The 25,815-nt window shown below is 35.2% G+C and overlaps 1 protein-coding gene and 1 pseudogene across 1 annotated transcript; both read right to left on the bottom strand.

The window, feature by feature from the left end:
* Positions 1 to 7,399: 7,399 nt before the first annotated feature.
* On the bottom strand, positions 7,400 to 8,356 carry LOC123819254 (annotated as a pseudogene).
* A 1,809-nt stretch (positions 8,357 to 10,165) lies between these two features.
* On the bottom strand, positions 10,166 to 11,137 carry LOC123819292 (olfactory receptor 52N4). Its single transcript, XM_045839593.1, has one exon. The coding sequence runs from the start codon at positions 11,135 to 11,137 to the stop codon at positions 10,166 to 10,168; it is 972 nt and encodes a 323-aa protein (XP_045695549.1).
* Between the last annotated feature and the right edge of the window lie 14,678 nt (positions 11,138 to 25,815).

Here is a 25,815-nt window from a genome sequence, read left to right as displayed (position 1 = left end):
TGTGTTTTGGGAGTTTTCTGATTACTGCTTCAATTTAGTTAGCTGTTATTGGTCTGTTCAGGCTTTCTGCTTCTTCTTCATTTAGTTTTGTAAGACTACATCTTTCTAGAAATTTGTCCATTTCACCTAGGTTTTCAAATTTCTTGGCATATAATTGTTTGTAGTAATTTCTTATAATACTTTGTATTTCTGTGGTATTAGTTGTAATCTCTCCTCTTTCATTTCTGATTGTGTTTATTTGGGTCTTCTCTCTTTTTTTCTTGATGAGTCTGCTTAAAGGCTTGTTGATTTTGATTATCTTTTCAAAAAACCAGCTCCTGGATTCATTGATACTTCGATTTGTGCTTTTAGTCTCTATATTGTTTAATTCTGCTCTGATCTTAGTTATTTCCTTCCTTCTACTTGCTCTGGGCTGTCATTGTTGTTCCTCCGGTTCTTGTAGATGTAGAGTTAGGCTGTTTATTTCTTTGAAATGTCTCTATCTCTTGTAGGTAGGCCTGTATCACTATGAACTTCCCTCTCAGGACTGCCTTCGCTGTGTCCCATAAGTTTTGGATTTTTGTGAGTTTGTTTTCATTTGTTTCCAGAAAATTTGATTTCTTCCTTGATCTCATTCTTAGCCTATTCATTGTTTAATTGCAGGTTATTCAATCTCCATGAATTTAAGTGTTTTTGAGCTTTTTCCTTGGGGTTGGTTTCTAGTTTCAGTCCCCTGTGGTCAGATAAAATGCTTGCTATGATTTCAGTTTTCTTGAATTTGTTGAGGCTTGCTTTGTTTCCTGTCATGTGGTCTATCTTTGAAAATGTTGCATGTACATTTGAAAAGAATGTGTATTTTTAGTTCTGGCCAAGATGGAGGCATAGATAGAAACCCTTCACTTCCTCACACAACCAATATAAAATCAATAAACAACCAGAAAATCAAACTGCATGGAACTCCAACAACCACAGAATTAAAAAAACAGTCAAGCAGAAAAGCTAGACTGGTAAGATGGAGGATGGAGAGAAACCATTCGAGGTGGTGGACCAGGTGGGTGCAGCTGGCTGCAGCAAGGTGGTAAGCTGTGTGGTCAGGGCTGACTTAAGGCAAAACTGAGACTCAGAGCTGGCTGTGGACTGTGGTGGTTGCCACAGTGGGAGAAACTCCCAGTCTCACATGAGAGTTCCTTGAAAAGTGGGCTAGAGATGAGCAGGGAGCTGCATTGTTCCTTCTCTGGTCCCTTCACCACAAGCAATGTGGCAGCACAGCAAGGAGGGTTGCTGTGAATACCTAAGGCCCTCCCCCTTACAACTTAACAGGGGCCCCACATAAAGAAATAGGACAAAATGAAAGAACAGAACAAATCTTCAGAAAGAGAGCCAAGTGATAAAGAGATAGCCAACCTATCTGCTGAAGAATTTAAAGCCCTGATAATCAAAATGCTCACAGAATTGACTGAGCTTAGTTGAAAATGCAAGATACCCAAAAATAAATAAAGCAAAATATTCAGGGAATCAACAGAGATAGGAAGGGAACCAGGACTCAAAGCAACAACTTGAAACAAAAGGAAGAAATAAACATCCAAGCAGAACAGAATGAAGAAACAAGAATTCAAAGAATTGAAGAGAGACTTCTGAACATTTTCAACAACCTGAAATGTTCCAATATCCAAATTATAAGGGTGCCAGAAGGGAAGAACAAGAGCAAGAAATTGAAAACTTATTTGAACAAATAATGAAGGAAAACTTCCCCAACTTGGCAAAGGAAATAGACTTCCAGGAAGTCCAGGAAGCCCAGAGAGTCCCAAAGAATTTGGACCCAAAGAGGAACATGCCAAAGTATATCATCATTAAGTTACCCAAGATTACAGCAAACAGTCTTAGAAGCAGCAAGAAGAAAGGAAAGAGTTACTTACAAAGGAGTGCCCATCAGACTATCAGCTGATTTTTCAAAAGAAACCTTACAGGCAAGAAGGGGCTAGAAAGAAGTATTTGAAATCATGAAAGGAAAGGACCTACATCCAAGAATACTCTATCTGGCAAAGCTATCATTTAGAATGGAAGGGCATATAAAGTGCTTCTCAGATAAGGTCAGGTTAAAGGACTTCATCATCACCAAGTCCTTATTAAATGAAATGTTAAAGGGACTCATCTAAGAAAAGGAAGATCAAAAATATGAATAGTAAAATGACAACAAACTCAAAACTATCAACACATGAATCTAAAAAAAAAAAAAGAAAAAAGAAAAGAAAAGAAAAACTAAGCAAACAACTAGAACAGGAACAGAGGAATGGACATCACATGGAAGGATTTCAGGGGTTGGGTGAAGGGAGGGATAGGGGGGAAAGGTACAGGGAAGATGCAGCCTAATTGGTAGGCATTAAATAGATGGGGAGAGGTAAAAAATGGTATAGGAAACAGAGAAGTAAAAGAACTTATGTGTACAACCCATGGGCATGAACTAAGGAGGGGGAAGCTGGAGGGTTGAGCAGTGAAGAGTAGAAGGTGGATAAAGGAGAAAATTGGAAAAAGTGTAATAGCATAATCAATATGCTATTAGTTTAGATTACATAGCTATGTAATAACACAATAAAAAAGAAAGAATGTGTATTTTGCTTCTTTGGGATGAAAGGTTCTATATATACATATCAGTTAAGTCCATTTGATCTAGGACATTGTTCAATGCCACAATATCTTTGTTGATATTTTGTTTGCAAGATCTATCCATTTTTGACAGTGAGATGTTAAAATCCCCTATTGTAATTGTGTTTCTGGCAATATATTTCTTGAAGTCTCTAACATTTTCCTAATGTATTTTGGTCCTCCTATGTTGGGTGCCTATATGTGTATAATGTTTATGTCTTTTTGATGAAGTCTTCCATATTCTTCCCTTGACTATTATGAAATGTCTTTCTGGGTCTCTTTTTATGCCCTTGTTTTGAAGTCTATTTTATCTGTTATGAGTATTGCTACAGTGGCTTTTGTTTTCCTGTTCATTTTCTTGGAATATTTTTTCCAACCCTTTGCTTTCAGTCTGTGAAGGTCTTTTGTTCTGGATGAGTCTCTTGTAGGCAGCATATGTGTGGGTCATTATTTCTTATCCATTCAGCTACTCTATATCTTATAATTGGAGCATTTAATCCATTTACATTTAAGGTTATTATTGATAGGTACTTATCATTGCCATTTTACTTCCTTCGTACCTGTTTTCCTCTCTCTCTTGTTCACTGGTTTTCTTCCTCTTCTTAAAGCAGTCCCTTTAGCATATCTTACAATGCTGGTGTGGTGGAGGTGTATTCTTTCAGCCTTCTTTTGTCTGGGAAGCTCCTTATTTGGCCTTCCATTTTAATTGAGAGCCTTGCTTGGTAGAGTTGCCTTGGTTGCTGGCCTTTGCTTTTCCTTACTTTGAATATCCCTTGCCATTTCCTTCTGGTTTGTAGTGTTGCCATTTAGAAGTCAGCTGCTAGCCTTATCAGGACTCACTTGTATGTTACTTCCTGTTTCCCCCTTGGTGCCTTTAGGGTTCTCTCTTTGTCTTTGTACTTTGCCATTTTAATTATGTTATGTCTTGAAGTGAGCCTCTTCTGGTTCCTGTTGATTGAGACCCTCTGTGCTTCCTGGATTTGTGTGATGTTTTTCTCCCATCAAATTAGGGAAGTTTTCCATAATTACTTTTTCAAACAGATTTTCTATTCCTTGCTCTTCTTCTTCACCTTCTGATATTCCTAATACATGGATATTATTATGTTTCAGATACAGCTTAATTGTCACTTGTCATTCACTTATAGGGTTTTGATATAAGTCTGCAAGCAATTGATTTATTATGGTCTTCTGTGCAGTCAAAACTCTCTGCTAATGATAATTTGTATTTGCAGCTGCTCCCCAGTGCTAGCATCACTGCCTCAGCTCCACTTCAGATCATCAAACATTGGATTTGCATAAGGAGCATGCAATCTAGATCCCTCACATGCGCAGTTCAGAGTAGGGTCCATGCTCCTATGAGAATCTAATGCTGCCCCTAATCTTACAGAATGTAGAGCTCAGGCAGTAATATGATCATTGGGGAGTGGCTATAAATACAGACGAAGCTTTGCTCACTCAACTGCCACTCACTTCCTGCTGTGCTGCCAGGTTCATAGCTAGGCCCAGGACTTAGTGAACCCTTCTCTAGCTATTCCATTTCTTCTTGTGATCCATGAGAGTGAATCATACCTGACTTCCAGTACAACAAAGACAATAATTCCTATTGGGTTAGGCAAATAACAAAAATGTCCATATTCATGATGGAAAGAGATACTGAATCACACATCTGAGATTTTGGGAATTACCATTTTCAAAAAGAACACCCAATCTTTTACAACACTTATGCCTTCCAATGTGTGAATAGAATCAAATGTGTATTCCTGAGACTATAATAAATTCATAAACCCTCGATGCCTCTTACCAATTTATCTTAGTTCTAACAACAACAAAAGTCTTTTCAGTTGTCCTAATTTTGTGCATCCCTTGATATGTATTTCTTGATAGTGAAACAGTTGACTGGATGTCATTAGGTCAGGTATTCAGAGTATTGGTTAAAAAATCCTCATGGCTATACCATATATATTTGCACAGCCATCAACCTCTAACTCCCTTGATATCATATTATTGAGCTGAATCTCTAAAGGAAAACATGCAGTATATTTCAAGGGGATATTGCACAGTATTAGAGATACAGGTGCTGGTATAGGATAAACACTAATGGAGGAGGAAAAATGTGGAAGTTTTACATTCTTACTGCCTATAAGATTATCTACAAATAAGAGAATGATTTTATTTATGAGTATTATATTGGTGTGCTTGAATGTGAAAAAATGTGACTGGTAGTGGGAAAAATGAACACAATAAATTATAATGAAAATTAGTGATTTTAATATGTATTGAAGAGTTTTGTTTCTTTCTGTTAACATCCTTTAGAACAGAAGTGGAAGTAACTTACAATGTTTAAGAAAGTTTCTGTCACTATCACACACATTCACATGTTCTATTTACTTTCTTTTAAGTAATGCAGAGGAATATCATGTCATTTTAGAAATATACCAAAAGTTCAAATTGTTATGCACACATATATATCAGAAATATCTTGATGCTCAAATTTTGAGATCATAATGATGATGATTTTAGCAATTATGAAAAAGACAATAACTGATTCAATTTTTACATGACATTATTTAAGAGTCATTTCTGCACATTTCAATTAAATGAAAAATAAAATGAGTAAGAAAGAGTTAAAAAGAACTAACATTCTATAATGTATAGAGGTATCCTGTTAAATTTCTTAATATATCCTTACTATACATGTTTTTCAAAAAGGTTTGTATATTACCATATTAGAACAAAAAATTTGCCACTTTCTTTTTTTTAAGATTTTTATTTATTTATTTTTAGAGAGGGAAGTGAGGGATAAAGAGAGAGAGAGAGAGAGAGAGACATCAATGTGTGGTTGCTGGGGGCCATGGCCTGCAACCCAGGCATGTGCCCTGACTAGGAACCAAACCTGCAATGCCTTGGTTCACAGCCTGCGCTCAATCCACTGAGCTATACCAGCCAGGGCAAATTTTGCCACTTTCAACCAATATTATGTAATAGTCATGTTCAAAACAGGATGATTCTGTAACATTATGATAAATAAAAGTACATCACAGGTGTTTACACAATTTTCTTAACCATTTTAGTACTCATAGACATATATATTCTTTTATTTTACAGAAAATGGTACAACAGGTATATATGTGGAGAATATCTTAGCAGTGTTTTTTTTTAAATTTTATCTTATTTTGGGGGAGGTGAAATACATGTCATAAAATCACCCATTTAAGTTTTTTGAAAATGTACAATTACTCAATTTTTAGTACGTTTGCAATGCTGTGCAGTGATCAGCACTATGTAGTTTTAGAACACTTTCATTACCTCAAAAGGAAGCCCCATTAACCATTAATCAGTTACACCTTAATGGCCTTTCCCTCTAGGACCTGGCAAAAGCTAATTTGCTTTGTGACTTAATGGTTATACCTATTCTGAACATTCCATGTAAGTGGAGTCATACAATATGTATCCTTTTGTGTTTGCCTTTTTTTACATAACAACATGCTTTCAAAGTTTATGTAACAGCATGAATTAATACTTCATCTTTTTTATAGATCAATAACAATCTTTTGTGGTAATGCCTAGATTTGATCATCCATTCAGCAGCTGATATCTGACTTGGGTTCTTTCCATTTGAGGCTCATAATGCTATCATGAAAATTTATATACATTTTTAAAAAGATTTTATTTATTATTTTTAGAGAGAGGGGAGGAAATGGAGAAAGAGAGGGGGAGAAACATTAGTGTAAGAGAGAAACATTGACTGGTTGCTTTCCACACGCACTGCTACTAGTTACCAAACCCATGACCCACGCATGTACTCTGATCAGGAATTGAACCTGCCACCTTTTGCTTTATGGGGCAATGCCCAACCAACAGAGCCACAAGGGTCAGCTCTGTATACATGTTTTTGTTGTAGCATTTTCTTTCAGTTACTTTGGGCATACTTAGTAGCTGGATTGCTGAGTCATACCATAATTGTGCTCAACTATTTGTGCAATTGTCATGCAGTTTTCCACATGTCCTATATGATTTTCTATTCCTACCAACAATGTACTATGTACTAGGACTCTATTGCTTCCACAAAATCTCTAGCACTGGCCAATTAAAAAAATGACAGCCAGTTTATGGGATATGATGGTATCTTGTGGTTTTCATTTGAATTTGGCTAATGAATAATGATGTTAAACATCTTTTCATGTACTTATTAGCCATTGCACATCTTTGTGAGAAAGTGTCTATTTAAAACTTTTATCTATTTAAAAAGATACAACACATTAGAAAGCAAACAGACAAATGGCAGCATTAAGTCTCATGCTATTAATCATTTAATCAAATATACATAAGTTAAATTCTCCAGTAAAAATGAAGCCACTGGGAACTATTTGCTCTGACTACCAATATTAACATTGCCTGGAAAAGCTAGGTAAGAGAACAAAATGCATATTACAGTTGTCTTTCCTTGAGTTCCTTGAGACAATAAACATCATTGTGTTACTCATCTTGAATTTTACTTGATAACAAAGATTTCATTTTATTTTTTTCTGGGTCACATCTTTATTTCATTTTTTAAGTATTTTTACTCTTTTTTATTTTTGTTCAATAACAAAGATTTTAAATATTAATTCCACCACTTTTCTCTTTAAGTTTCATTTATAGCCACTGGTTCATTATACTAACTGTAAAGCTGCCACAGTGTCCATGCTCTTTAGTTCTTCGGCCATTTGAAGCATTTGGAGACTATAACAGAGAAATATGTGACAAAAGTTCATAAATGAACAGTTTCTTCATGTTATCAATAGTTGCTGTTGATGTGTGGCTTGAAAAGTTTATACAAAACCTGTGTGAGCTCTTTGTTTTTGAGTGTATACACCATGAGGTTGAGGGCAGGAGGAATGACAATCTCTAATATAATGAGTAGCACTGGAATGATGGAAACTGTCACTGCTGCATAGTTAGTGATGGAAATAGTAACAGCAGGTGTATAGAATAGAATTAGGATTAGGTGAAATGTGCAGGTAGTTAGGGCCTTGGATGCAGTTTCTGCTGAGTTCAGCTTAAGCACAGAGTGAAGTATCAAAGCCTATGAAAAAATAGTCAGACCCAGATCACAAACCAAGGTTATCCAGGCCAGAAGTACCTGGTAGATTCTGCTGATTGTCCTGTCATCACAGGATAGATTAGTGATACCAGAATTAGAGCACACACAATGTTGTTTAGTTCTGAGATCAGTAGTGTCTCTGAGAAGCCAATACAGGCACTGGGATTATAGCAAGGGTGTTTCTGAGTGCCATGAACACAGTTGCCTTGACCACAAAAGATTCACTAATTATTGGTAGATAGTGTGGTGGTCAACAAATAGCTACATATCTATCTATTGTCATGCAGGCTAAGACACCTGATTCCATGGCCACAAAACAATGTAGGACATACATCTGCAGAAAGCACTCAGGGAGACTGATGGCCTTAGCATTGAACCACAAGATAGCCAATATCCTGTGCATGACAATGGAAGCCAGGCCTAGGTCTACTACAGCCAGACGCCCAGAAAATAGAACATAGGCTGGTGCAATGTTGGCTTGTGATTGATGACAATCAGGATAAGAATGTTGGCACTGAGAGCTAAGAGGTAAAGCAAAGTGAAGGGTAGGGAGAGCCAGTGCTGCCAGCTGTGAATGCCTGCGAATCCCATCAGAATGAATTCAGAAACCTGGAGCTTAGAGATGCTGGAGGCTTTGAGATTCTGGAACATTCTTCACAAAGAGGAAAAATATTCAAGTTTGCCGTTCTGAAGAATATTTATGACACTATTTTCAAATGAGTTACCTAATTATTTATATTGAAAGGGTGGGGTGAATTCATCATTGTTCATTGTTCTCATTCTGCCTTTAACATTTACTGAACTTATCTAAAGCAAGAGTTGTTATACCACATCCTTGTTACCTTTTTAATCATCACAAAACTCCATAAGACAAATCATATTATTTCCACCCTCTTATACCTGAGGATTAAAACATCGGGAATATCATGACCTTGGTCATTGCCTTCTATATTTAAAGTCATGGAATGTGGACAAGGAGAAATGATCTGATATCACAACCTATTGCTGCCTATTTCAGCAGCCCTTTTTTTTTGGGGGGGGCTACATTTTCTGTATTGAATTGCTTTAGCATATTTGTCAAAACATTACTTGAGTGTATTTGTGGGGGTTTATTTTTAGATTCTCTATTATGTCCTATTGATCTGTGTGCCCATCCTCTGCCAATACTACAGTATTGATTACTGCAGCTATATAAGTCTTGAGATTGTGAAGAATGTTTCTTCATTTTATTATGTGGTTTTCTTGTTTTAGCTATTATAGTTCTTTCAATGTTCCAAATGAATTTTTGAATAATCTTGTCTGTGTCAACAAAAAAATCTTGCTGGAATTTTTATAAGAATTGCATTACATTTAAGTGTTGGTTTGAGGAGAATTGGTATCTGAACACTGTATATATCTCCATTTATTGGATTTTTAATTTTTTATGAACAATGCATAGTTTTCTTAAATATAATAATATTAACAGTATTATAATATACCATGATGATATATTGTTAAAATATAATATATATGGTAACCATTATTCTACTTCCTACTTTTATGGATTTGACTACATTAAGTCCCTTATATAAGTGGAATCATACAACATACACACTTCTGTGGCTGGCTTATTTTACTTAGGATAGTCCTCACAGTCCATACATGATGTAGTATATTACAGAATATCCTTATTTTTATGCTTGGACACTATTCCATTGTATGTATATACTACATTTCTTTACCAATTCATCCATCCATAGACATTTAAGTTGCTTCCATATCTTGGATATTGTGAATGAGGCTGCAATGAACATGGGAATACATACACCTCATTGAAATCCTCCATTCAGTTCTTTGGGCTAAATATTCAGAGGTGGGATTATTGGATCATATGGTAATTATGTTTATAATTTTTTAAGGAACATCCATACCATTTTCTGTGGTGGATGCACAATTTTACATTTCCACTGACATGCACAAGAGCTCCAATATCTCCACATTTTTTTCAACAATTTGTTTGATTTTATAATGTCATCCTAACAGGATGTGAGGTGACATTTCACTGTGATTTTAATTTTAATTTCTCTGATAACTAGTGATGTGGGACATCTTTTCATATACCTGTTGGTAATTTGTAGGTCTTCTAGTAAACTAGGAGTAACGAAAAACATTAAAAAATTTCTGAAGTGAAAAAACCAAAAATTTATCAAGATATGGGTAATATAAGATTGAATTTGATATTCTTGATAGGTAATATTAGATGATCCCAGAAAGAGGCCTATTAAATTTGTGAACATGGAAGTCACTAGTGAAATTGGCAAAAGCAATTTTAGGTGATGAATGGGAGCACAGAGAGACTATTGAGAAATGCATCATTCAACATGCTCTATTGAACATGGTATATTCAAAATAGTATTTCCCAAAATATTTTATTGGCTCCTATCTAAAAAGGAGCTCTTCTTTCTCCTGGAAATATTCCTTTCATATGCTATGGGATTTGGTATCTTTAGAACGTGAAAGGATCCTGATGACACAGTCTCGTATCTGCTTGGTTTTTACCCCATAGACAACAGGATTCATAGTGGGAGGCAGGAGGAGATAAACATTGGCCACAATAATGTGGCAAGATGGAGGGACTGTATGACCCCCAAAATGGTGGGAAAAGAAGGAGAAAAAGGCTGGGCTGTAGGAGAAAACAATGGCACAGATGTGGGCAGTGCAGGTGCTGAAGGCCTTCTGCCGAGCATCTGCTGAGGAGAGGCTGACCACTGCCCTTAAGATCATGGAGTAAGAGATTGTGATGCACAGGATGTCAAAACCTCCAATCAGGAGTGCAACCATCAAACCATAGATGGCATTGACCTTGATATTTCCACAAGATAATTTTGCTACAGACATGTGGTCACAGTAGGTATGGTATATTATATTGCCTCTGCAGTAGGGAAGTTGCTTGGTGAGAAAGGTGAAGGGAATGATGAGCAACACCCCTCTCAGGAAAGTAACAAGCCCAACCTTTGCTATGACAGGATTGGTAAGGATAGTTGAGTAGCGCAGAGGGTAACAGATGGCTACATAACGGTCCAAGGCCATAAGCATGAGCACCCCAGACTCCATTCCTGTGAAGGTGTGGATGAAGAACATCTGGACCAGGCATTCATCAAAGCTAATTTTCTTGAAATGAAACCAGAAGATGCAGAGGGCTTTAGGGATTGTACTAGAGCACATGACAAGGTCTGTTAGGGAAAGCATGGCCAAGAAGTAGTACATGGGCTTATGCAGTGATTCCTCATAGTGGATGAGGTAAAGGAGTCCACAATTCCCTACCACAGCCACAAAATACATGGAGCAGAATGGGAAGGAAATCCAGATGTGTATATCTTCAAGTCCTGGGACTCCATTAAGAATAAATGAGGTTGGGTTCAGTTCTGTTTTATTCTGTGTTAACATGATCATTTAGGCTTAAATTTTTTGTGGATTTTTTCTAGAGTAAGAAAAAGAGAAGAGAAAATGTAATTTATGGTTTCTATGTCCCTCTTATCATATGATTTAAAAATTTATAGTGCATTTTAATGATCAAACAGCCACATTTTCTAAGTGCCAGGGAGTAGCTCTTTTGTTTATTTGTGGCTCATTTATTGATTAATTCTTCTGCTCATTCAACAGATTTTTGTCAGGCAGTCCAAGTTCATATCACAGACAATAATTTTACTTCAATCTTTAAAAAAGATTCTGATCCTCATAGATTTATATTAAAGTGTACTTCTGTTACAAATTCTGTAAGGGAAGTTTTTTAGGATACCTTACTTAACTATTTATTACTGTATGCATCTCTCTATTGATGTGATCTTGAAGAAAATTTCCTTGGTAACCTGATCAATGACCCAACAAATATCATTTCAACTTTATTCTTGTTGTTAATTACTGGATGATAATAGTTTTGATTATGAAGGTACTATTTTAAGCATTTGTAAATATTAAATTATTTATTCTTCTATTGAGCTTGGGGTTTCACAATTCAGTAAAATGTTTGATTTAATCTTTTCAATTTTAAGAAAACTCATTGTATTATTATACCTCATCTAGATGCATTTATATAAATTCTTTTAAATTTCTGTTCAGAAAAAACTTCTAGTAAAAACTGGAAGCAGCTGACAAATCGTTTCTTTTATTCTGTCTTTTAAGAGATCTTCCTGATTTATCTTCAGGCATTGCCCTCTAAATTCACCTTGTGTCTACAGAAAATACAAAAACAACAAAACATCAACCAAACAAACAAAAAAGTAGTATGATATTATGATATCCTACTGGAGAGATTGGTGTATTTTGTCTCAGTTATGCTAGTTTTTCTAGTAATATTTATCATTCAATATTATGTTAACATCTTTAACATATTATTATGAAAATAATAATAATTTTTATTATCTTCTCACTTGTTCTTTCTTATCTTTCAGGTTTACATTTTTATAACTTTAACAATGGAATCTATTTTAATTGGATTTTAGTGTAAGTTAATATGAATACAATTTTATATTTTTATTTCTAACCACACATCAAACTTATTTCTCATCCAAGAGCAAAATTAATTAATTTCAAATTCTGTACTTACATCAAAACCTATTTTCAAGCTAATTAAATTTGGGGGTTGAAGAAATGGCATTAATCTTTTTATTTTTCATAAATACTTTTTGAATACCTACAATATGACAATATGGAGAATGAGACACATTTTCACCTTTTAAGGAATTCAGAGTTTAATGGAGAGATCAAGATGCATATAAATAATCACAATAAATTTAACAAAGAACTATATGAGAAGTATATGCAAGGCCCTAAATGAGCACTAGACTACTGACTATGTTGAAGAGAAAGTGTTTGATACTTATTTTGAAGGAAGAAAATTGTGAGGAGACATATTTGTAAAGGGATTTTAAGAAAGAAAATAAACACTTAAAATGTAGAAATTGAAGCTATCAAGTCTGTGAGAATTCACTGGTGTGAAGGAAAGTGGTAAGCTAGATATTTGGCCAGGAGCTAACACATAAAGAATCTTGTGATTATCAAATAATAGGAAATATCTTGGTTATGGAGAATAAATAATAAATAATTCACAAGAATCCAGAGGGTCATGAGTTAACTCAATGGTGCTTAAGAAATTTGTTAGATACTGAAGAAGTCAGAATCCTCTTTCTACCCATCCCTCAAGAAAATACCCTCCACCCGTACTTCCCAACCCCTGCAGTGAGGATGAGAGAAAGAAGGGAAAAAATACTAAGTTATTGTAGTCTCTGCCCAACAGATAGCAAAATAAAAATTAATGAGAGATTCAGGCTGATTAGAAGAACAGATAAATCTTCAGATAGCACAAGAAATTTATGTAAGCTTTCTACTCAGTAGAATTCTAGAAAGAAAATCTGTAACCAAATTTGCCAAATAACCCAATTGGCTTCCATTAAACATCTTCCCAATAACCTATAGTTATCAGAAACAGAAAATAGTTTATCTGATTTTCTTTCCATAGAGGCATCGTCAACTAACTGTGATGGAAATTCCACCAATTTCTAAGGACACCTGGATTCCAGAACTAATTTTTATAATTCATTTAATCTCACTGAGCCTTTTTGGATCTCTCATATCCTCTAAGATCAGGAGTTTAAGAATAGTGGTAACTTAATGAAATATATGGATTTTAACCTCATTTTCCAATTCATAAGGATATACATGTGGAAAACTTTATGACTTCCTTAAATAGAAGATTGCCCATCCTTTTAATTATGGATGAAAATGCTTTTCAAGAAATACAAAGTCCAGAAATCAAATACTGAAAGATATGTTAAGCCATCTAATTTGTGACAAAGGAAACACTACAGATTGTGGAGAAAAAATGCTATTTTCAATATGTATTACTAGGCCCTGGTGGGCATGGCTCAGTGGATTGAGTGCCAGCCTATGAACCAAAGGTGGCCGGTTTGATTACCAGATAGGGGACATGCCTGGGTTGTGGGCCAGGTCCTCAGTTGGGGGTACATGAGAGGCAACCACACATTGATGTTTTTCTCCCTCTTTTTCTCCCTTACTTCCCCTCTCTCTAAAAATAAATAAATAAATTTTTCAAAAAAATAAGTATTACTGAGTTAATGAACATATGTAGAAAAAAACACAATTTGTTCCCTAAATCACATTTTTTCTCTAAATACACAAAAGCAATTTTAGAAAAATATTGGAACTAATGGTAAAATGCAAAACAAACATGTTTTTTGATATATGGAGTTGGCAAGTATTTGAAAACAAAACACACAAAAAAGCTGTCCATAAAAAATGACAGGTTAAATTAAGTTAAAATTACAATTTTGTATATTCTCAACCTGAGCAGCAATTCTGGCATGCTTACAAAAATTAACATCACAGAAAGCAATTGAGTACCAGTAAATGAATTGTGTTCCTTCAAAGGAAATAATCATTCTACCCTTCACTAATAAAATTGACTATTTTAAAATCATCATCTAAAATGAAATATAGTCAAAAGGAGATTCTACAACATAAAGTGACACCAAGACAGCTCAGATTTTTCAAAAGGTAACTTGATTTGGAAATAGGAAGGAAACACAGGTTGAACATGTTAGTATGCATGCTCTTCAAAGACCACTCACATGTCATCAGTTCAATGAAAATATTGGTATTAAGGACAGTGTATGCTTATATTTTCAACTCCAGTGTCCAGCAAATCATTTGGTACATATCAGATACTCAAAAATGAGTAAATAAATAGATGGATGAATGAATTATTAAATTATAATTTAAACAATATCACTTTGAATGCATAAAAGAAACTGCTATGAGAAAAATAATACAGAATGTCTTTCCTGAGTTTACCAGAAAAGATAAATAAATAAAGCATTTCTATCATAAAGTAGGGAAACAAAGAAAATACAAAAGAAATAGAAAAAGTAAGATGACAAAAGTAGAACACATACCTTGACTTTGGCAATAAATACAACTTACTTAAATTATCTATTAACTTGAACATAATTCTGGATAAGTTTTAAAAATTAATATACATTACAAAAGAGTATATCAGAATGAAAAGTATACAGAAAGGTTCAAGAATGTATATACATACACATGGTTTAGGTAAACAGATACCAAAGACTTAGGGAGGATATATTCATAGCAGAAAGAGAGAATTCAAAGCAGAATATTTTGGGGAAAGAAAATACTTGGTGGAGTGCAATTTAAGCTGATTGCAACAATTTGTTTCATTCTAAGTTTTGATAAGGTTTCTTCACGGCTCAAATCATGAAAAACAACTAAATTCATTTTCTTAATTGAATAATACAGAGGGAAAGTCCTAAAATGAGAACTCAAATTTACACTTAAAGCACATGGCAGCTTATTAAACTGACTTTAAATTTCCTACTTATGATAAGCAGTTTATTTGTAATTTAAAGTTTAACTTAGGAATTTCAAGGAGTATATTAATACCCATTTTGTATAAAAGCATAATATGTGATCTTCACAATATCAAAAACACTTTTTCTTGAAGATCAGGGTTGCTGACAAGGTTCTGTCTTTAGAGTTCATAAATTCATAATTCATACTGATAGTCAATATTATATTTTCTAGTTTTATTATACCCATATCATGAAGATATTTACATATAAGTTTAAAACAATATGTATGTATACAACATACATATATGAACATATTCATATACAATTACATTTGTAATAAAAATATTTATAATTTTTTCAATAATTTATAATGATTTAGCATAAACTGGTCAATCAAATCAATATTTTTTCTCCCTCTATCCCACTTGAGTACACTGAACCGTCTCTCTTAACTGAGATGTTCAATATCTACTTTGTCTATACATTGTATTATAAATAGCAGGGCCCAACGTCATACTGCAGCTTTTGGAGTTAGGGTCTCACAACAAGAATAGACAATATAGGCTCAATATCTTCATAATTTCTGCCCATAAAGAAAAACTACCTAAAGAAAAAGACACTATGTTTTTATCCAAGTATATTTCCTTAGTCTGTTTCATTTTAATTACATATTCATGTATAAAAAACAAGTAGTGAAAATAAGGCAAACATCAGTACTACTAATTAAAAATATTTATCTGGGATTGTATATGCACTTTCTGAAAGATGAACTTTTTCATATTAGATAAATATTCTATTTTTACTTCTGAATTTTCTTTTTATAGTTATAGATTTAGCCACAAAAGTTAGCTTTATGCTTACATAAAAATTTAGGTCCCTTCTTCCATAAATTTGAAAAGCTTTCCAAGATCTATGTTAGAGATCTAAATATAAAATGCAAATTTAAGCAGTTTTCTTTTTCAAAGCAAATTTAAAACAATTTTGATACATCAGAATTTAATTTCTTCTGAAAATAATGTAACTTGTACCATGCTGGCATGTAGACAGGGTTACTGGAATAGTAATATTAACTAACACATGACAGTCACCACTTATAAAATACAACTTTGATATCTCCTGTTAATCCTCATTCTTAAACCCTATGGGTAATAATCTTGTTTTTTTTTTTTTTTATAAAACCATCTCTACCCTTTAGGACCATGTCCTTCTTTTCATATGAGGGTTTTGGCTTCACATAGTTTTTGCTACCCAAAATAAATGAAACAAATTTATAGTTCCATCTCTCTAGAAAAAATTCAAGAGAACTAGACTATAAGTTTGAGGAATAAAGCTGAGACAGGTAAGACACAAGAGTAATCTGAAGATTAGTCTAGTGGTCAAGAACAATTTCATCGCTTCCTATTTTTCCTTATCATGGGAGTGATTCACCCCTGACTTTCACCACTATTGAAATAAGGATTCCTGCTTGGCTAGAGAATAACATAGACAGTCATAATCAGTATGATATTCAACTGAATTTTATTGCCCTATTTTGGAAAACACACATTTTCCAGGAATACTCAATTTCACACAGCACTTTCTGCCTTCAAATTGTGTGAATGAAATAAAAGATTCATACCTGAAAAAATACTAAGCAATCAATACATATACAAATCCCCTCTCTACTTTATCTTAACTGCCTATGGAAAAAATTCTGCAACTATCCTCTAATTATATGTCTTAAATACCTTAGTTTCTGGATAGCAAAATAGCTGAACACAATCTCTTCCAGATGTGGAGGATCTTGTTTATAAAAATCACAATTCTAGAATAAATGTGCATGTGTAGTCACCAAACTCTAACTTCCTTTGTTCTGTACTATTGGCTGACCCTTTAAATGAAAACTTGTATTATGTGTCCCAAAGGGATATTTCTAAGTATTATAGACACAGGTGTTGGTGTGGGAATCAAACTAACCTCTATGGGGAAAAAAAAAACAGCAAAAAATTTAAATAATTCGTGCTCAAATAACTATACACATAAGTGTGAATAAACACTTATGTGCATGTTTGTGTGTTAGCATGTCTGTTTGAGAATGTCCAGAGTGAAAATGAACACAGTTATTTTTAATAAATGATGATTTACTGTTTACCACGTATGTATATTTCTTTATTTGCCCACTGCTCTGTAAAAAATATTCAAGTAGAGAATTTTTTAAAATTCATAAACTGATTCTTTTCATTTTTTAAAAAAATTTATGTGTTTTTTTATCTCTCCATTTAATTAATATTTATTGAGAGTTTTCTACTCTCCAATGTAGGCTAGAAAATACATAAACATGGGCCCTGATTTGAAAAGCTTTCTTTAAAGGGAGGAAAAAGATGAATAATATGGTGGTCTAGAAAAGCAAGTTATCAAAAGTTTAGGTTTATTACATTTACTTAAGTTAGAAAAATAGTTACATGAATATATAAACATTGAAATAATGGTTATCATGAAAACAATAATTTTAAAAAGTAACTGATTCTAATTTTTTACCTATTTAAAGTATATGAAAGTAATGCCACCATATATTAGGACATATAGAAAGGTATTTTATTTTTTAAAAATATGTCTTGGTTTATTTTTTACATTTTTTTTTGTTCAAGTATAGTTGTCTCCATTTTCACCCCACCATAGTTCTCCATCCCACACATCTCTGCCTCCCATCCTAGAACCTACCCCTTTTGGCTTTGTCCATGTATCTTTTATGTATGTTCCTTGATGGCCCTTACCCTATTTTCCATTATTATCCCTCTCACTGCTCCCCTCTGGTTACTGTCTGCTTGTAATCAGGATGATGCTGAACATCCTTTAATATGTCTCTGGGCTCTTGGTATGTCCTCCTTAGAGAAGTGTCTGTTCAAGTCCTTTGCCATTTTTGAATTGGGTTGTTTGTCTTCCTGGAGTAGAGTTGTGTGAGTTATTTATATATTTTGGAAATCAAACCTTTGTCCTAGGTATCATTGCCAAATATGTTTTCCCATATGGTTGGTTCTCTTTTCATTTTAATGCTGTTTTCTTTAGCTGTGCAGAAGCTTTTTATTTTGATGAAGTCCCATTTCTTTATTCTTTCCTTTATGCCACTTACTCTAGGGGACATATTGGTGAAAATACTGCTGCATGGAATATCTGAAATTTTCCTGCCCATGTTCTCCTCTAGGACTCTTATGCTGTTACAACTTATATTCAAGTATTTTATCCACCTTAAATTTACTTTTGTGTATAATGTAAGTTAGTAACCAGCTTTCATTATTTTGCATGTAGCTGTCCAGATCTCCCAACACCATTTGTTGAAGAGGCTATTTTTACTCCATAATATGTTTCTGCCCCCTTTGTCAAATATTACTTGACCATAAGACTTGGGTTTGTTTCTGGGTTCTCTGTTCTGTTCCATTGGTCTATGTGTCTGTTCTTATGCCAGTACCAGTCTGTTTTGAATACAGTGGCCTTTAATACAGTTTGATATAAGGTATTTTTTAAAGATTTTATTTATTGATTTTTAGAGAGGGAAGGGAGGGAGAAAGAGAGAGAGAAACATCAATGTGCAGTTGCTGGGGTCCATGGTCTGCAACCCAGGCATGTGCCTTGACTGGGAATCGAACCTGTGATGCTTTGGTTCGCAGCCTGAGCTCAATCCACTGAGCTACGCCAGCCAGGCTGATATCAGGTATTGTGATCCCTTCTACTTTATTCTTCTTTTTCACAATTGCTGTGGCTATGCGGGGTCGTTCATGGTTCCATATACATTTTTGAAATGTTTGTTCTATATCTGTGAAATATGTCATTGGTACTTTAATAAGGATTGCATTGAATCTATAAATTGCTTTGGGTATTATGGACATTTTGATGATGTTAATTCTTCCACTCCATGAACATGGTACATGCTTCCATTTGTTTATGTCTTCCTGAATTTCTTCTTCATTGTTGTATAATTTTCTGAGTACAGGTCTTTTACCTCCTTGGTTAGGTTTATTCCCAGGTACTTTGTTTCTCTTGTTATTATAGCAAAAGGGATTTTTTTCTGATTTCTGTTTGCAATATTTCATTGCTATTGTACAAATTGCCTTTGATTTCTGAATATTGACTTTGTATCCCACTGTTCTGTAAATTCGCTTACCAGGTCAAGTAGTTTTTTGGTGAAGTCTACAGGATTTCTATGTACACTATCATGTCATCTGCAAACAGTGACAGTTTTACTTCCTCCTTTCCAATTTGGATGCCTTTTATTTCTTCTTCTTGTCTGATTGCTTTGGCTAAACTCCCAACACTATGTTGAATAGAAGTGGTGAAAGCAGACAATCTTGTCTCATTCTTGAAATCTGTGGGAAATCTTTCAGTTTTTGCACATTGAGTATGATGTTGGCTGTAGGTCACTCATAATGTTACTATGTTGTGAAATGTTCTCTCTATTCCCACTTTGCTGATTGTTTTTATCATAAATGGGTGCTGTACCTTATCAAATGCTTTTTCTGCTATTGATATGATCATGTGATTTTTGTTTTTCTCATCGTTTATGTTTTACATTTATTGATTTGTGAATATTGCACCATCCTAGCATCCCTGGGATGAATCCAACTTAATCATGATGTATGATCTTTTTAATGTATTGCTGGATGTGGTTGCCAATATTTTGTTGAGGATTTTAGCGTCAATGTTCATCAGTGATATTGGCCTGTAGTTTTCTTTCTTTGTTGTGTCTTTATATGGTTTTTGGATTAGGATGATGCTGGCTTCATATAAAGAGTTTGGGAGCCTTCCCTCATCTTGGATTTTTTTTGGAATATTCTATGAAGGATAGCAGTTAGCTGTTCCTTAAATATTTTTTTAAATTGTCCTGTGAAACCATCCAGTCCAGGGCTTTGTGTGCTGGGAGGTTTTTGATTACTGCTTCAATTTCATCTACTGTTATTGGTCTGTTCAGGCTTTCTGCTTCTTCTTCATTCAGTTTTGGAAGATTAGATTTTTCTAGAAATTTGTCCATTTCACCTAGGTTTTCAAATTTCTTTGGCATATAGTTCTTCATAGTAATTTCTTATAATCTTTTGTATTTCTGTGATTGTAATCTCTCCTCTTTCATTTATGATTATGTTTATTTGGGTTCTGTCTCTTTTTCTTAGAGTCTGCTTTAAGGCTTGTCAATTTTGTTTATCTTTTCCAAGAACCAGATCCTGGACTTATTGATCCTTAGAATTGTTCTTTTAGTCTCTATATGTCATTTAATTCTACTCTGATCTTTGTTATTTCCTCCCTTCTACTTGCTCTGGACTTCCTTTTTTGTTGTTCCTCCAGTTCTTGTAAGATGTAGGGTTGGGTTGTTTATTTGAATGTTTCTATCTTTTTAGGTAAACCTGTATCATTATGAGCTTACCTCTCAAGACTGCCTTTTCTGTGTCTCAATGGTTTTGGACTAATGAGTTCATTTTCATTTATCTCCAGAAAATCTTTGGTTTCTTCCTTGATCTTATTATTAACTCATTCATTGTTTAATAGCATGCTATTCAATTTCCATGAGTTGGAGTTTTCTTTAGTTTTTTTCCTTGAGGTTTGTTCCTAGTTTCAGTCCCTTTTAGTCAGAGAAAATGTTTTCTATGATTTCAATTTTCTTGTATTTGTTGAGGCTTTTTGTGTGTGTGTGTCCTATCATGTGGTCTATCTTTGAAAATGTTCCATGCTCATTTAAAAAGAATGCATATTTTGCTTCTTTTGGGTGAAAGATCTTATGTATACCAGTTAAATTCATTTAATCTAGGGCATTGTTCAATGACATAGTATCTTTGTTGATAATTTGTTTGGAAGACCTATTTTTGACAGTGGATTATTAAAATCCCGTACTATAATTGTGTTGTTGTCAATATCTTTCTTGAAGTCCTTCAAGATTTTCTTTATGTATTTGGGTGTTCCTATCTTGGGTGCATATATATTTACAATGTTTATGTGTTCTTGATGGATTCTTCTCTTGAGTATTCTGAAGTGTACTTCTGTGTCTCTTTTTATGGCGCTTTTTTTTTGAAGTCTATTTTGTCAGATATGAGTATTTTTTCCTGTCCATTTGATGTGTCTTGGAGAGAGCCTATTTGGGTTCCTCTTGATTGGGACCCTCTGTGCTTCCTGGATTTGTATGGCTTCTTCTCTCATCAAATTAAGGAAGTTTTCCATCATTACCTTTTTAAACAAGTTTATATTCCTTGCTCCTCTTCTTCTTCTTCTTCTGGTATCTCTATTATAAAGATATTATTACATTTCACGTTGTCCTGCAGTTCCCTTAACCCCTCTTCATTCTTTTTGAGTATTCTTTTCTTGCTTTTTCTCTGAGTTTTTTTTCTACCTTTCCTCCATCTCACTTATTTGATCCTCTGCTTCATCTAGTCTGCTTTGGATTCCTTCTACTATGTTCTTCAATTCAGAAATTATATTCTTCATTTCCTCTTGGCCCTTGTTGATTGTTTCTATGTCCTTTTTTTATGCTAATATAGTTTGCAACAAGTTCCTCAAAGTTTCTCTGTATTTTTTGGTAATTCTCAGTGAGCTCATTGAGCTTCATTATAACCATTGTTTTGGACTCATTATCTGTGAGTTGATTTGCCTGTATTTCATTTAGCACTCTTTCTAAAGATTCCTCACTTCCTTTTGATTGAGGGTTGTTTCTTTGTCCTCCCATTGTTTGTGAGACTCTTCTTGTTTGCTTCTGCTTCTTAAATTGATCTGATTTGACTTCTTGACTTTGTGGTGTGAATTTCTATGGTAGAGGTCTGTGAGAATCAGTGGTGCAGCCTCTTTGGTCACCAGAACTTGATGCTCTTGGGATGCCCTTTATGCTGTTTATGTTGATTTTCCAGATGTAATTTGGTTTTGGTTGTTGTTGGGTCTTCCTTTGGTGGGTCCTTCCCTCCAACTGGTTTACTGAAGGTCACACTGCCTACCATGTCTTGTGTGCTGTTGTACAGGTGAAGACAGGTTGTGCTGAAGCTGATTCTTCTGTCTGTCCAAGGTTATAAGGCTCCTCTCTTGCTATTGCTCAGTTGTTTGTTCTGGGTGATTTCTTCACTATTGACTTGTAATTCCAGATTGGCCCTGGGAGCAGCTTAGTGTGACTTCCATCCACTCCTCTGCCATCTTCCTCCCTCTATGTGGGCTGTCTAGGTATAATTATGTTTTGGTTGTTGGTGGCTCATTTGTTGGTGGGTTATTGCTTCTGGCTGGCTGACCGAGATTCACAAAATTACCATGTCTTCTACACTGTTGTACAAGTGCTGCCAGAATAAATCAAAACAACCCAGGACAGAAAACCCACACCAGTAAAAATACCCCACACCACAACTGCAATATCAACAAAAAAGAGAATAAGAATATTATATGAAAGAAAAAATAATATGAGGTGACTAATGGAAAGACAATGATTTTGAAAGAGTAGAGGTAGGAGAAATAATAAGAGTAGAGAATAGAAACAAATCTAAGAAAAGAACAAAATAAAATTTAAAACAAAAACAAGAAAGGGAAGGTTGGAGGTGAAATGGAGTAGAACAGGAGAACAGTAAAATATGAGGTTTGAAGTAAAAGCAGTGAACATCTGGGAATAAAATTGAATAAATGCAGCAAGAACTACACAACCATACTATCAATGACAAATGAGTAGAGATTAATAAAGTGGAAAGAGAATAAGGATATTATAAGATAGGAGAAAAGAATGTGAGATGACTAATGGAAAGAAAAGTTGTTTTGAGAGGATGGAGGGATAGAATAGTAAGAGTGAGAAATAGACACATGGTATAGAAAGGAAAAAAATTGAATTTAAAATAAAAATAAGAAAGGAAAGGAAGAAATCAAAGTTAGAGACAGGAAGAGTAAAATATGAGATTTGAAATAAAACTAAAATAAAAAATAGTGAAATAATTTTTAAAATGAAGAAAATGTTAAAATGTATGCAGGAGAAAAAATAATGAAAAAGAATGAGGTAGAATTCACCTCATTCTTCTGCAGAAATTTCAATTCAGAAATTATATTCTCCATCTAGATCATTTTCTGGTAATGTCAGATAAGATCCCAGTCTAGCTTTAGGGAGCCTGTTTCAGGCTACAGGTGATCCACTGTTTGTGTCTGTCTCCTTCAGGATGGTTGGTCCTTGCTGTTCCTCCCTGTTTTTATCAGTACAAGGCCTAGGGTTGGTTCATCTTCCTGGCTCTCCCCTGGGAAGTGCTATTCAGTCTTCAGGGAAGATGGTGGGTGTGTTCTCCCACTCCTGCACACCAAGTCTTGGTCCCAGATTATGTCCAATAATGTATAGTTTCTGAGGACTTAACTGTCCATTTCATGAGAGGGGCTAATCTGTGTAAAAGGATCAGCTCTTTCCTGCTTGGTGCTGATAGTATCTCTGTACAATAGCTGAGGATAGGTGGGACCCTAAATACCTCTTGCTGCTCAAATTTCTAATCTTTCTGCTCTGCTTTTTTCAGTGGAATAGGGTCCAAAGGGGAACCAGTACAGCTTTCACATCTATTAAAAGTTCAGAAAGAGCTCATGTGGAGATTATTTTTATTTCCTATGTGGATATGCACCAGCAGGGAATTCTTGAGTTTGGCCATAGTATTCTATGCAACTTTCAATCCTGTAGGTGGGCTTTGGGCACACCTTCTTCTTCCCAGAGCTTTGAACTCCGTGGTGTGAGGGACCTGCCTGACTGCAAAGAATCTCAAGTGCTCAGCTCTTGCCCATCTAGTTCCCAGACTACTGCTCTCTCAGGAGCCTCAGACCTGATCTCTCCATTTGGTGCACAGATCTCCTCTTGCCAGGTGCACTGGGTGGGGCCCTGCAATCAGTTTGCCATCCAGCTTTCTAATCTTTCTGCCTAGCTGGATTCTGTGGGTACAAACTGTGTTTTCAACCTGGTTTATTTGCTGAAAAGAGCAGCTGCACATACACGCAGGTTTCCTGTCCAGCCACATTTAAGTTCCCCTTTTAAAAAGTGTCTATGTGGCACACACACTGCAGCACCAACCACTGCCCAGTTCTCCATACCCTCAACCTCACCAAAAAGCAGAATCTCACTCTCAGTCAGAGCTGGCTGCAGCCTGCCACTGTATCTGACAGTTTTAGAAGATAGGATTTCTGTCTGGAACTCTCCTGGTTGATACTGCGGCTATAGATGTGTTGCTCATTGTGTGTGTGCAACCTGAGTCTCTCAGACTCTGTGCATCTTCCTAAGTCTCTCCTGATTAGGGATGGGGGTTCCCTGTGCAGGACTTGGGCTTCCTGCTTCTGGAAGGGAGGGAGCAACTAAGCTGCATTTTCTATTTGGTCTCCCCTGCTGCAGGCACCTCACACAGGGTATTTTCCCTTCAATTTATAAAATCTCTTACCAGATGGTACAAAGCATCCTCTGTACTTCTTGGCTTCAAAAATTCATATCAGCTGAGATTCCACTGATTGTTCAGGTCACTTGTCAGAAAATCAACTGAAATTCTGTGCTGGGGGCATGAGCAAGTGGGCTCATCTTCCACCTACTCTGCTGCCATCTTCCTCCTCTTCTTCTTAAGTCCCTTTAATATGTTTCATAATACTGGTTTGGTGGTGATGAACTCCACCTTTTTCTAATCTGGGGAGGTCTTTATGTCTCCTCCTATTCTGAAGGATAGTCTTGCTGGCTAGACTAATCTAGGTTGTAAGTCCTTGCTTTTCATCACTTGAATGTTTCATGTCAATCCTTTCTTTTCTGAAAAATTTCCATTGAGAAATTAGCTGATTGTCTTACAGGACGCTCCTTTTAAATAACTAACTGCTTTTTGCTTGCTGCTTTTCAGATTCTGTCTTTGTATTTTTCATTTCTTACTGGGTCTTTTTTTTTTTTTTTACATTTTCTATCTCCTTGTTGAAATTCTCACTGAGATCATCTATTCTTCTCCTAAGTTTAGTGAGCATCTGTATAACAAGTGCTTAGAGTTCTTCATCTATCAGATTGCTTGTTTCCATTTTGTGTAGTTTTGTTTTGGGGAAGTTTTGTCCTGATATTTTGGCTGCCTCCCCATGTTTATATCTATGTATTATATATATTTGCCAAGTCTCTCCATTTTGGCAGAGTGGCCTTGTATAGTAGGTGTCCTTTAGTATTTCTTTTTACCTGAACAGGGTGCTCCAGGGGTGTTGCTTCTGTGGGTTGTATGTCTCTTTTGTTGTATTGCTCTTGGTAAGTTGGTGGATGGGATTGATCCTCAGAATGAGTGGCTATGAGGAATAGCATTTACTACAGTGAACAAGCTGACTCCATGGTGAGATCATTTTAGTGAGACTCTAGTACCTGCTAAGTACACCCTTTGGAAGTGCCATTTGTGGTGCTAATTGGTTGGTGCTCAGGTATGGTTTGAATCTGGCCACCAGATTTGTTGGTTCTTGGGCCTCTTGTGGGGGGGCTATGGTGTAGGCCAAGGTCAGCCACTGCCTGTGTCTGGCCCAGTACCACGTGTTAGAGGCTACAAAGAGATGTGAGGTTGGTGGTTACCTGTGCTGAGCTTGTAGGTGCCTTGGAGAGACAGTACTATGTAATTCATTAGCTGTACCTTCATTTTATTCATTTTATAAGTTCTGGTTTTGGTGGATGGTTTAAAAAGGAACAAATGTTTCACACAGGAAGTGGGGAAATTGAGCAATCATGGAGGTGTGTGTTACCTGGTGAAAGACTATACTTGAAGAGCACCATCTGTTAACCTCTATGTTCTTCATTATCTACAACTG

This window comes from Phyllostomus hastatus, unplaced genomic scaffold, assembly GCF_019186645.2.
Source record: "Phyllostomus hastatus isolate PE091 unplaced genomic scaffold, TTU_PhHast_1.1 phas_contig_304, whole genome shotgun sequence".
Classification (NCBI taxonomy): domain Eukaryota; kingdom Metazoa; phylum Chordata; class Mammalia; order Chiroptera; family Phyllostomidae; genus Phyllostomus; species Phyllostomus hastatus.
Note: the sequence above shows the minus strand (reverse complement) of the source record. Positions and strands in the feature narration are given on the sequence as shown.